At 45.5% G+C, this 13,850-nt stretch overlaps 1 protein-coding gene across 1 annotated transcript in view; it reads right to left on the reverse strand.

The window, feature by feature from the left end:
- Positions 1 to 13,850, reverse strand: part of osbpl8 (oxysterol binding protein-like 8) — a 275,193-nt gene that overhangs the window by 169,857 nt on the left and 91,486 nt on the right. Inside the window, exons 3-4 of the mRNA XM_083632091.1 lie at positions 5,515 to 5,551; positions 639 to 818 (exon numbers count right to left, since the gene is read on the reverse strand). Coding sequence (XP_083488217.1) covers positions 639 to 818; positions 5,515 to 5,551 — 217 coding nt within the window. The remainder of the gene's footprint in view (positions 1 to 638; positions 819 to 5,514; positions 5,552 to 13,850) is intronic.

Raw genomic sequence — 13,850 nt, forward strand, 5'->3', positions numbered from 1 at the left:
ATGATCAATCTGACCAATCACAAACTGAAGACATGATCAATCTGACCAATCACAAACTGAAGACATGATCAATCTGACCAATCACAAACTGAAGACATGATCAATCTGACCAATCACAAACTGAAGACATGATCAATCTGACCAATCACAAACTGAAGACATGAATATTGTCAAAGCTTCTGTGGACAGGATGTCAGTTCCCCACCCTGATCAGAGTCTGTATTTTCCACCTCTGACAGAACTGTCCAGTCCTCAGCTTGCCGTCATAAAACAACACCTGTCTGTAGGCATTTGTGAACACCAAAATGTCAACATTGCTTCAACCAAAAGATACATTTTGTGTCTCCCTGGGACCCAAACTTTGCCATGACAACCAGTTGGCGCACCCCCCCCCCCCCCCACGTGTCCGTGACCCAATTGGGTGCCGACCCATAGTTTGGGAAACACTGTGCCCTAGAGGTTAGTACCATAACCAGAGCCGATGGCACGGGTGAGCATTTGGTGGCCAGTCCAAATGGCAGATGAATTCATGAGAAGGAGTATGGAGAATGTGTGAACAGGGCTGTAGATATATGCAAACAGCAGTGAGCAGTGACCTTCAGACAGTGCAGTGTGCAGGGAGGCAGCGTGGATGTTACCGTGGCAGTAGCTGACCCCCGGGCTGAGGGAGGAGGGGCTGGCAGCGTGCTCCCTGCTGGGGTGTGGAGGGGTGTGGAGGCCCGCCTCCCTCTCCCTCTCCTTGTCATGCTCCTTGGTCTGGCGCTGGCTCATCCTGCCTGGGGTCAGAAGGACGGGCTCATCACCGCACACTACGCCCCCTGCAGGCAGAGGGAGAGAGAGACATGAGATCAGACACCTGGCCAGCTCACTTACTTTCACATCACAGGATGACCATACCGCCCTCTGGTGGAGCATCTGGTTGGTACAGCTTTCTGTTGCACGACACATTATAACTCATACGTCATTCGTTTCCTACCACAGGCCTGAAGGGTTAGGGTTTGTTTTAGTTGCCTAAACCCAACCTAGCAGAATCACATCTGAGATTTAATATATTAAACCATGGGTCGTTTCAGCCAAGCCATCTGATTGGTCAAATGTTCAGATGCTGCTGATAATTTCCATTATGCAAATAATACACATTGTTTGCCATACTGAATTAATTGCAATACCAAAAAATTGTCCTGTGGAAACCAGGGAACTACTTAGTGATCTTTTGTGTTTTCTCTATTTTTATTTTATTTATCTCTTTATTTCTTATGTACCGTATTTCCCCAAATAGTAGCCCGGGCGTTTAATACGCAAAATCGATTTGGACCCCAGGCGTTTAAAAGAACCAGGCGGGTATTTGCTGCAGGCGTTTATTTATTTTTGCACCGATCTGCACCAGGCCATTATTCGGTGACAGTTCCTCTCCAGCATGTTTTTTAGTGCAAAGGTCCTCACTCCCATCAACTGCCACCGTCAGCCCACACACCTTATTGGAGGATACCAAAAATCAGCAATCAGCCGTGGCTACCTACCCTGTAGCGCGCACACACACACACACACACACACACACACACACACACACACACACACACACACACACACACACACACACATACACACACACACACACACACACTGCAACAATCACTTGCAAATAAGATGACGTTGACCGACGCAATTCTATCAACACCAGCAAATAGGCTACGACCAGTCTGAACATAGCCACATCCCAAACACAACACAGTGTTGTCAACACTACAACAGCTTGCAAAAACACTACACACACCACGGCGGGTGCTGATTAAACATAGTCACACACAATCATTACGCACGTAATCGGTATAAATATAACACAATTTCAGTCTTCAGTTCAAGTGAAGACCGCGGTAGCCGTTGTCAACAGAACTCTTTACATAATCCAAACATCGTGGAAATGCTTCCATGCCATCAATTTCCCTGCATTGCTTTTGGTAACGTAAGTTGAGCTCCGTCGATTAGCGTTTTCTTTCATGTGTTTCTCCGTGCTGTTTCATGTATTGCGCGACACTGGTGTTGCCTTCAAGTGCTGTCAGCAACGTAGTAATTTCGGGGTTACCTTAAGAAAATGCAAATAATGGCCCCGGCGTTTACTCGGACCGGCGTTTAATACGCAAAATGGGGTCAGACCCCCGGCGGCTATTAGGGGCCCGGCGCGTATTTGCTGCCGGGCTATTATTTGGGGAAATACGGTATGTATACTGGTTTTGAGTACGCATTCCAATTCATTTGCATGCCTTTTACAGGAACTGTTGTATTAAAACTATTGCCAGTGATACATTGTACCACCAATGGACCCGTTTCACAGCAGGTGGCGAAGCAGGAAGTAAAGCAGGTGTAACTAATCACATTAATGAGTGCCCTGTCACTGGAACACCTAAGTGGAATGGAACCATCATTAATGGTATTGGTTGCACCTGCTTTACTTCCTGATTCACCACCTCAAAAAGGTTGTTGTGAAAATGTGAAAAGAAAAGGGTCTATTGCAGAACATCATACCCAAACCATGATGAGAGTAAACAACGCCCTCTAGGGTACGATTGCTATAATGACATTATCTCACAACACAGCAACACATCCTCATCACTCAGGCTCAATGCAACATAAGAAGTAGAGATTGACATACAGTCCAACTCACACACACCACTGCAACCTGGAATATGTCAGTTACTGCTCCAGACCATAGACATAAATAATATGGACGTAGCTATCCCATTACATTTCTTCAAGCGTTGGCCGTCACCATCTTGTTTTTTCGTCAGCAGAGTGGGTTGAGTCCTTCCGCACCTCACGTGAGATGAGAGTTTCCCAGAGCCGCAGCTCCGCCTGCTATTGGTCCGTGATCGGCAAGCTGCGTGATCACTGGACAGCTGATCTGTCAATCACCCCCTTTTGTATAATTTGTTTTACTCCAAACCGGCGAGTTATATAAACAATGACCCCCCTACAGTTGTTATGAAAAGGTGAAATTAGCTATATAGACCAAAACTGTGTTTCGCCCCCGACTGGAAAGATGTTTAATCCTGTTACAAAGTCGGGCATTTTAACATGGGGAGATCTGCCTACTTCCCCCTCCCTGAAGTGGCCATTTGAGGAATTACAGCTTAAACAAAGACTTCCGCATCTTCCTGGGAAAGGGGGTGGGCTTGCCCACTGGTCCAGACACACATGAGCATAAGTAGCCTGGGTGAACCCAGCCTTCAACGTGACATCACAGACATAGTCTGTCATCACAGACATAGTCTGTCATCACAGACTATGTCTGTAGCATAAGTAGCCTAGGTGAACCCAGCCTTCAACGTGACATCACAGACTATGTCTGTAGCGTATGTGACTGATAGCACATGCAGGTCACGTGGAGGCTGGGTTTACCCAGGCTAAAGCATAACTACTTTGTAACATTTACATTTACATTACGTCATTTGGCAGACGCTTTTATACAAAGCGACTTACAATAACACATTTTTGTCAGCAATACAGCAATCAACTATGCAACACAGTCTATGACAGCTACAACTTCTGAAGGAATAGTGTTAAATTTAGTTTAGTTATGAGTTTTTTGTTTTTTTGTTTTTTAGAGAGAGAGAGAGAGAGAGAGAGAGAGAGAGAGAAAGAAGTTAGATCAAGAAGGGCCCAGATGGAGCCTGAAAAGGTGTCTCTTTAGTCTTTTCCCAAAGATCTGCAGTGATTCGGCTGTCCTGATCGAAGGTGGAAGCTTCCACCATTGAGGTGCCAGGGACGAGAAGAGTCGCGAACGGGATGAGCCCCCGTAGTGGAGGAGGGGCGAGGCGTCCTGCACTGGTGGAGGAGCGGAGGGAGCGCTGAGAGGTTTGGAACCTGACCATAGATTGCAGGTACAGAGGAGCTGACTGGTGTACTGTCCTGTAGGCCAGTACCAGTGTCTTGAATTTAGCGCGTGCCGAGATGGGAAGCCAGTGAGATCAATGGGATAGCTCTGTCCATATTATTTAGGTCAGTGGTCAGAAGTAGCAAATCGCCACCATGCTGGTTCATAAGGGGAAACAGTTATGGGATTTTTTTAGAATTGGGATTTGGGTTAAATGCATAATGCATGTGGTTAACAAAAGTTGATGGGAGTTGAAAGGTGTGTTCAGCAGGATCATCTTCACAAACGAGGACCACTTTTGAAGCATAAATGCATTTTCTTTTTTTAAGATTCTCTTTTGGGCATTTTTGCCTTTATTAGACAGGACAGCAGGCAGACAGGACAACAGACAGACAGGACAGCAGGCAGACAGGACAACAGGCAGACAGGACAACAGACAGACAGGACAGCAGGCAGACAGGACAACAGGCAGACAGGACAACAGACAGACAGGACAACAGGCAGACAGGACAGCAGACAGACAGGACAGCAGGCAGACAGGACAACAGGCAGACAGGACAACAGACAGACAGGACAGCAGGCAGACAGGACAACAGACAGACAGGACAGCAGGCAGACAGGACAACAGGCAGACAGGACAACAGACAGACAGGACAACAGGCAGACAGGACAACAGGCAGACAGGACAACAGGCAGACAGGACAACAGACAGACAGGACAGCAGGCAGACAGGACAACAGACAGACAGGACAGCAGGCAGACAGGACAACAGACAGACAGGACAGCAGGCAGACAGGACGACAGACAGACAGGACAGCAGGCAGACAGGACAACAGGCAGACAGGACAACAGACAGACAGGACAACAGGCAGACAGGACAACAGGCAGACAGGACAACAGGCAGACAGGACAACAGACAGACAGGACAGCAGGCAGACAGGACAACAGACAGACAGGACAGCAGGCAGACAGGACAACAGACAGACAGGACAACAGGCAGACAGGAAAGGTGGGGAGAGAGAAAGGCAAAGGACCTTGGTTCGGATTCAAACCCGCGTCGGCCGCGCGAAGGACTGAGCCTCCGTGGTACGTGTGCTACCAGGTGAGCCACCAGGACGCACGTAAATGCATTTTCTTTCTAATGCGATTCTCAGAAAACGCTTCAAAAGTCATATGTTTGTGTCCTCGTTTGTGAAGATTATCTTGCTTAACACAAATTTCCATTCCCATAAACCACAGACCTTATTTCATGCATTTAACCGAAATCCCCATTCTAAAACCCCAAAGCCTTTCCCCCTTATGAACCAGCATGGCGGCCATTTCTGGTTAAGCCTACAAAAAATACGTCATCCCTGTGGTACTTTATTGTTGCCTGTTGCCTAAAAACATAATAACCAGACGCAAAGTCAGTGTGGAGTTTTCACAAGACCTGCATAAGTTTACATGGCATTTTGAAAAGATTCCATTCTGGGACCCGTTGTCATGTAAGGCCAAGAGACGCAGCAAAAGTTTGAGGTTGTCTCCAGAAATGGTTTGACCCTCACACACTCAAAACACACACATGTCCCACCTAGCCCCTAAATACCAACCCTGACCTCTTCCTTACCCCTCCCTCCCTCTGATGAAAGGTGTAACAGGCTTACCGGAGGTGGCGTGGTGCTCTCTGAGCTCTGCATGGTGCTATCACGGGAGAAGGGAGGAGAGACAGAAAGAGAGAGAGAGAAAAGAGAGGAAGAAAGAGATATAGAAGGAGTGAGGAAGAGGAGAGAGAGAGACAGAGAGAGAGAGAGAGAGAGGTGAAGTAAGAGAAACAGGGAGAAAGCAACAGAGAGAAAAATAGACAGATGAAAAAGTGAGAGGCAGAGAGGGAGAGATTGAGAGGGAGGGAGGGAGGGGTCCACCATGTGTTGTTGAGCAGATGTTGGCAGAGGTGGATTTGTGTGCAGCGGGTTGGGCGGTGATGGTGGACACAGCAGCAGCCACACAGGACGAGGACATCAAATCAAAAATAAAGAGGAGACAAGAGACAGAGAAAAAACAGACATTAGTTGAACCAAAATGTGAAGGGAGGACACAGCGTGACACAAAACTGGCATCGGAGAGGGGAAGGAGAGGGGACGGAGAGGGGTCAGCTTTGCTCACACAAAGGGAGGGGAGACTCAGGAAGCCACACATACACTGGGGCTGCACAATATTGGACAAAACTGACATTGCAATATTCTTTTCTGCAATATATATTATAGGGCCATATGATTTCCACAATGCAGAAAAGAACGGACGGAATCATAGAATTTGTCAATAAAAATGGAATCAACTGTAAAACATGGAATATTGCAGAATTTTCCATAATTTGGCTGAAATTGATCAAAGTAGGCCTAATTATCCAAATCAAAACAAAAGTAGGCCTATTATCGGCAGACCGATATATTGGTCAGGCTCTAGTTCAAATGGAAAATTGCTTGAGACCCTGGTCGGCCCTACCCTGGATGAGGAAGGGTCATCCTCATCCCCAGACAGTCTAAATACAGAGGAGATCTTCAGAAATAAAAAACAACGTCACTGATTGGATACCGCTCAATCAGGAAGTGAAAGTCAAATCACTACATCCTTATGAGTCTGACTCCCTGGAAGCAGGCTGTGGGTCAAAGTTCATTTCAGTCGGAGCAGAAGGGAAATCCCTTTCCGCTCCCTGCGTGTCGCTGTGAAACAACAACAACAACAACAACAACAACAACAACAACAACAACAACAAGGCTAGCTAGCAAAGCTAGCGTTGCTGCACACTGAGAATGGCAAGTTCATTCTTATTGGGTCCAAACGTTTGATCTGCAGGCTGAGAGGAGAGACAACCAGGGCTCGATTAATAAGGCTTTGTGGAGACGCATCCACACACTAGCTTTTTCATTCCATCTTGGCGAAGCTCCGGGGCGTCTGGGTAGTGTAGAGGTCAAAGCACTCACCTACCACCAGGGGGCGTAGTGTAGAGTAGGGATGACACGGTGTGGACATTTTCCCACCGGGGTAATAAACATGTGACAACACCGGTGTTACCGGTGACACCGTAAAAAAAAGAAAGAAAGAAAAAAAGCTCTGTAACAATAGGATTGTTAGTTCCTACTAGTGCATGTCGTTCCGGGGGACAATAACAGTGAGACACCAGTCGGATATTCTCATCATGATCACAGCAGCTAGAGTAGAGCGAACGTGACGTTATATGTATGTTGATAATACAAGTTTTAAAGTAAGCAAGAGTCTATGCTTTAACTGTAGGGTCATAGAGACAAGACGGAGCAGAATGAAACAAAGTCCTCCACTGTCCTCACAGTCCAGACGTACTAACGTTAGCTTGGACGCTCAGTCACAGCACTGGCTGCCTCACAACTCATGGCTGCATCTGACTCGAGACAACTTTTCAGACGCCCGTGGAGACAATCTTTCTCAAAAGAAACTAACATTAGCGACACACCTGGAGACTTTTTCTGACATGGGATTAACAATACCAGCAAGCAGCAGTAAGCAGGCAATGACTGAATGCTGTTAAGTCCTCCCTCCCGCTAACAATGATGCTAAGTTAGCATCGACTTTTCGCTGTGGTATTAAAAAAATAAGCACCAGAGATGGCCCGCAGTGACAACAGAATGCACATGCATGCAGGCTTAGCTAAGGGTCTTACCTACATGTGTATGAGGAGGGCATCATGTGTGTTCATAAGATGTATAGCGTTAACTAACGTTAGTTGCTGGTCTAACCAGAACAGTGGAGCCATACTGCAGCCCAGAGGGAGCGCTTGTAATTTACACCGGCGCACGCTGAAACTGTGGAGTTTTCCTTTAATTTATTCCTCCATAAAAACAAAGGTGTTACCGGTGGGCATGTTATGTAATCGGTGTATCCCCCACAGGCGTGTAACACCGGTAACACGTGATCACTTACTGCTGATTGGTTATACAGATGAGTGTGTGGGCATCGCCCGGAGAGACAGAGAGAGCTGATTGGTTATACAGATGAGTGTGTGTGCATCGCCCGGAGAGACAGAGAGAGCTGATTGGTTATACAGATGAGTGTGTGGGCATCGCCCGGAGAGACAGAGAGAGCTGATTGGTTATACAGATGAGTGTGTGGGCATCGCCCGGAGAGACAGAGAGAGCTGATTGGTTATACAGATGAGTGTGTGGGCATCGCCCGGAGAGACAGAGAGAGACAGATTGAGAGAAGAAAGAGTCACTAGTGATAAATAATCATGGTGACACCAGACAGCTGCCTCAGAACCTGCTTGGTACAGAGTAAAGAAGCCAGCCTGCTGGCATGCTGTCAGATCCCTACATGTGCTAAACCTGGATATTAGCATTTGAAAAGCCTTCCTGACTATTACTGCATAATCAGGACAGGCGTCGCCCCAGCTTCCACAGGTTGCAGGAAACATGATTTACTTAAGTAGAAGTACAGTTACTTGTGTCAAAAAAAAAGACTGGTAAAAGTAGAAGTACTGATCAACTTGTTTATTCAAGTGAAAGTAAAAAATTACAGGCTCTGAAATGTAATCAAGTATAAAAGTCAAAATAATTTCTACCATCTGTTTCTGTGCAAGCTGATCCTCACGTCTTATTAAGATCAACTGAATTTACGCATGCTCAATTCTAGGGTGGGGTCGTGGGGACCAAGTTCAAGTTCAAGTTCAACTTTATTGTCATATGTAGAAATACAATGAAATAGTTGTGCTCTGAACACACTCTGCCTAAACACACGAGGACACGATCACAAAAGACTGGCGGAAAAGAAAAAGAAAAGGTGTAAACCTACATAACTATGTAGGCTATACTATACTATACTATACTATACTAGACTATACTAGACTATACTATACTACATTATAAAACGGCTCTCTCAAATCAAGCAATCTTATTGGTTCACAGCCATTGTATAATTCCAGTAACCGAGTTCAATAACCCATGGCCATGGGTTATTGGTTGCCATGGCAACTCTCTTGCTGCGCTCGAGCCAAACAGCTTTCTCCTGATCTGCTGTATGGAGGGTCACTAGTCCTTCAAGTCTTTGTACAATGAGTCATTATGGACGCATGATGGCGCAACTCTCTTACTAAAAGTACCTCAAAAACAAAATGGCGGAGACAGCTTTCAGATCCTTGTGAATCGATCTTCGCTTATAACTTTACTAATACTTCGCAGAAAATGATGTTTTGTACAAGAATAGACGCGGGCTAATGTCTTAACCCCTCTCTCGCGCGCCCTCACTCTTAACCCCGCATTTCTAAATAAGACGTAACGTTACTTGGTGTCGGCATATGGCTCTGGTGTCGGGCTTTGCAAAAAGCTCTCAGCTTCTCAGCAAGCGCCAGGATTGGCCAATGTCGACTTCAGTCTCCAGAATGATCCAATCAAATCACCCGCACGTCTATCTTCTTGCTAGAGGTCCCGCCTTACAGTAGTGTTTCAACTGACTCTATCAGTAGCCAGTCTGACTTATAGTCGGACTTATAGTATTATTATTATTATATTATTATACTTGAAAACCGTTTTAAAAAAGCAATATAGCACTCGAGCTGCGTGGTGTTGTGGAATATATCCCGCTGATAAGCTGTTATCCCACTCGGCCTGCGGCCTCGTGGGATAACAGCTTATCAGCGGGATATATTCTCCACAACACAATTGCTCTCATGCTATATTGCTTAAGTATACTACAGTATGTAGACCAGCTATTCTCAACCACTGGGTCGTGGCCCACTGGTGGGCCTCAGAGCACCGTGTAGTGGGCCACAGAGGCAGTGGCATTGCCAATTGGATTAATTAAAATAAAATAAAAAAGCGTGATTACAGCTAGTTATTTATTTATTTTTTATATCTAAATGTGCTCAAGAATTATATAAATCAAAAACTTCAAATTAAAATGGATAATTTTTATGACTTTTTCTCTCTCTTTCATTTATCTGGGAAGGTGGTCCTCGGAACTATTTTAACAATCAGAAGTGGGCCTTACGTTACAAAAGGTTGAGAACCCCCGGCCCCGCCACCCACCTGATGTAGACTACACGTCATACCCCCCCGCCGCCCACCACTGAAACTGCAAACTTTGTGTACAGCAACATAATCTTCACAAATGAGGACCACTTTTATGATTTTTTAAAGCATTTTCTGAAAATCGTAAAAAGAAATAAAAATCCCATTGACTTCCCGAGGATGGAACCATGTAAGTGCATGACTTCTGGGTTGGCCTACAAAGATGTGTCGTCCCTGCGTTAGTCTATTGTTGGTGGTAAACCAACCATGCAGGAGGTTGTACCAGACCTTCTGTTGGTAGTAAACCAACCATGCAGGAGGTGGTACCAGACCTTCTGTTGGTAGTAAACCAACCATGCAGGAGGTTGTACCAGACCTTCTGTTGGTAGTAAACCAACCATGCAGGAGGTGGTACCAGACCTTCTGTTGGTAGTAAACCAACCATGCAGGAGGTTGTACCAGACCTTCTGTTGGTGGTAAACCAACCATGCAGGAGGTTGTACCAGACCTTCTGTTGGTGGTAAACCAACCATGCAGGAGGTTGTACCAGACCTTCTGTTGGTGGTAAACCAACCATGCAGGAGGTTGTACCAGACCTTCTGTTGGTGGTAAACCAACCATGCAGGAGGTTGTACCAGACTTTCTGTTGGTGGTAAACCAACCATGCAGGAGGTTGTACCAGAACTTCTGTTGGTGGTAAACCAACCATGCAGGAGGTTGTACCAGACCTTCTGTTGGTGGTAAACCAACCATGCAGGAGGTTGTACCAGACCTTCTGTTGGTGGTAAACCAACCATGCAGGAGGTTGTACCAGACCTTCTGTTGGTGGTAAACCAACCATGCAGGAGGTTGTACCAGACCTTCTGTTGGTGGTAAACCAACCATGCAGGAGGTTGTACCAGACTTTCTGTTGGTGGTAAACCAACCATGCAGGAGGTTGTACCAGAACTTCTGTTGGTGGTAAACCAACCATGCAGGAGGTTGTACCAGACCTTCTGTTGGTGGTAAACCAACCATGCAGGAGGTTGTACCAGACCTTCTGTTGGTGGTAAACCAACCATGCAGGAGGTTGTACCAGACCTTCTGTTGGTGGTAAACCAACCATGCAGGAGGTTGTACCAGACCTTCTGTTGGTGGTAAACCAACCATGCAGGAGGTTGTACCAGACCTTCCTAAAACACTTGCTTTTAGAAAATACTATAGCCTGTGCATTGGTTCAAAAAACAAATTGTTAAATCAAGTGTGTCTTTCTGATGACTATTCCTAAGTATTCGCTGCTGCTACACAGTCCCGTCTGTGCGCCTACCTGCATTTTGAAATGTCCTGCTGCTCCTAATTTTAGATGGAGAAAATAGACAGTTGGCTTAATAGGCAGAGAATGGCACCGTGCTGCAATACAGCGTGGTCAACAAACCTTGCTCCAGTGTGTTTGATGAAGGCCAAGACAAATAATATGGCCGGCTCTAAGCAAACACACGCACACATTGAGATCCTGGGTCAACAACACAGTGAGAAGAGGCAGTCAGTCCACACCCTGAAGACCCAAACAGACCCAGCTTGCCCTCTATGCCAACACTGCAGACGGCTTCAACAGCACTGGCACTTCCCTTTCACCACCACCATGTGTGAGGCTGTATATTCTGTTTGGAGTGACATAAAAGATGCATAGCCGTGTTCGGAAAGGTTCACTCATTCACAAACTCACTCTTCTCCAGGTGGTGTTTATCATAATAGTGAACTATATGGGGAATGATCAGACGAGTGTCAGACACTACCTCACTCTTCTTCTCCTTTGGTAAACATGGCCGCATTGCATTGTGGTATATGGGAGAAATGGTAGGTTATTGGCTGTTCACTAGAAATTGCTGTGCATTATGGGTATTTTATAGTGGACTATATAGTGAATCAAATTAACAGTTGGGAATTTGGATCTTGCTAGTAAAACTAGAACGACCGCACCCCAGATATATGCCTCTGCCAACAAGTGAGCAGTCGACATCCATGTCTGTCCAGAATTTGACGTTTGAGCCAAATGTGAAGGAATTCTGTCAAGGTGTTACTGAGATATTGCGTTAACGAGCTTGAAAATGGCATTTGTGAGGTCACAGTGACCTTGACCTTTGACCACCAAAATGTAATCAGTTCATCCTGGAGTCCAAGTGGATGTTTGAGCCAAATTTTAAGAAATTGCGTCAAGGTGTTCCTGAGATATCGCGTTATTCACCTTATGTAGCCACGCCCATTTGAACCTGTTGTGTGGCCGTATCAAAACTTCCGGCTAAAAATAATAATAAAATAAAATAAAAAATGGCTGCGCTGCTCCAATATCATCTAACTCTGAATTAACTAATAATTTTGCCAATTGTATGTAACATACCAAATAAAAGCAAACGGCAATGTCTAAGAATGCAATGCCATGTAACTGGCTCATTAAGTCTCGCATTCCAGGGAATTACGTTAACGTCTGCGGGTCTTATAGACGTTAGTGGCTCGCGCTGCCTCGGAGGAGAGACAACTATCTGAAGCTTTCATTGTTGGAGTCCAGGTATGTTTTACAAGAAAGTGCTCGTCATTGTCGACGATAACGTTATCTGACCTGGCTAACAGTGGATACTCGCTTGCTTGCTGTGTACCGGCTCAAAGTAGTAGGCTACGTTCTTTATTTTAACCCTTCACTGTCCACTCCAAAAACAACTCTCTTATTTTGCGCAGTGACCGCCGGAAGTGTTAAAAGGACCCGGAAGAATTTGGCCCACTGTAAGGTCTGAACATAAGGTGAATAGAGCTAGAAAATGGCGTTCATGAGGTCAGTGACCTTGAACTTTGACCTTTCACCACCAAAATCGAATCAGTTCATCCTTGAGTCCAAGTGGACGTTTGAGGCAAATTTGATTCAATTCTGTCAAGGTGTTCCTCAGATATCGCGTTAACGAACATCGTACGGACGTACATGAGTCCACCAATGTGGACTCATGGAACTCTCACATCGCCCTCATGGAACTCTGTTTACTAGAGACTCATTTTCCCCTTTTAACCTCGCTAATTATCTCCCCTCCGTGAACTTATGAACATTGAAAGACTCAAATTTCTTTTCTTTTTTGGACCCTTCCTTTTTACACTTTAAACTTTCTTCCCTGAACTTATGAACATTTAAAGACTACATTTTCTTATTCCTTTTTTTGAATCTTCTCATTTACATTTTCAAATTCCAGTTCTTTTGTAAATTGTATTTCTATATCTGAAACTCTCTCAAATGTTTAGCCAGCTGAGGGTCCATAGTTGGGGCCGTCACACGGTTCCTCCTCAGCCTCCAACACAGCAGTGCTTCTCTGCCTCTGAAAAGATGGAGTCCAAATCCTTACGCAAGATCAAATGCCAGATGACATCATGTTTAAACATCACTCGCATTCTGATCCACTTTCCTCTCTGTAGCAGCTGGAAGATATCACTACAAAGCTTGCTTTCTGTTTTTACAGCTATATCCAACCTAAGGGCACTCTTTGCAATAATCGGCCTTTTTCACAGCAGCCATTTTGTGTCTAAAAGGCAGGGTAAACACAGGTGCAACCAAAAGATGAATGAGGGCCCCAGCATCGGAACACCTAAATGGATTGGAAGTTGTAAAACCCTCATTAATGCGTTGGTAGCCTTTGAGACAAAAATAGCTGATGTGAAAAAAGGTCAATTGGGGGTGAATCAGATGTTGTAAGTCAGGGATTTCCAACTGATTGTGACCCAGGGACCACCCTTCTGACCCAGGGACCACCCTTCTGACTGTGACCCAGGGACCACCATTCTGACTGAACAAACCATCGAGGACCACTGGTGTGAGGAAATGAGTTGAGATTACACGGGAACTACATTACTGAATGCATGGTCAGGGACCACCTGCAATGTCTTCACAGACCACCAGGGGGCCACAGACCACCTGTTGAAACCGCATGTTGTATGTAATTGGTAAGTAA

Source organism: Poromitra crassiceps, assembly GCF_964638095.1.
Source record: "Poromitra crassiceps genome assembly, chromosome: 2".
Classification (NCBI taxonomy): domain Eukaryota; kingdom Metazoa; phylum Chordata; class Actinopteri; order Beryciformes; family Melamphaidae; genus Poromitra; species Poromitra crassiceps.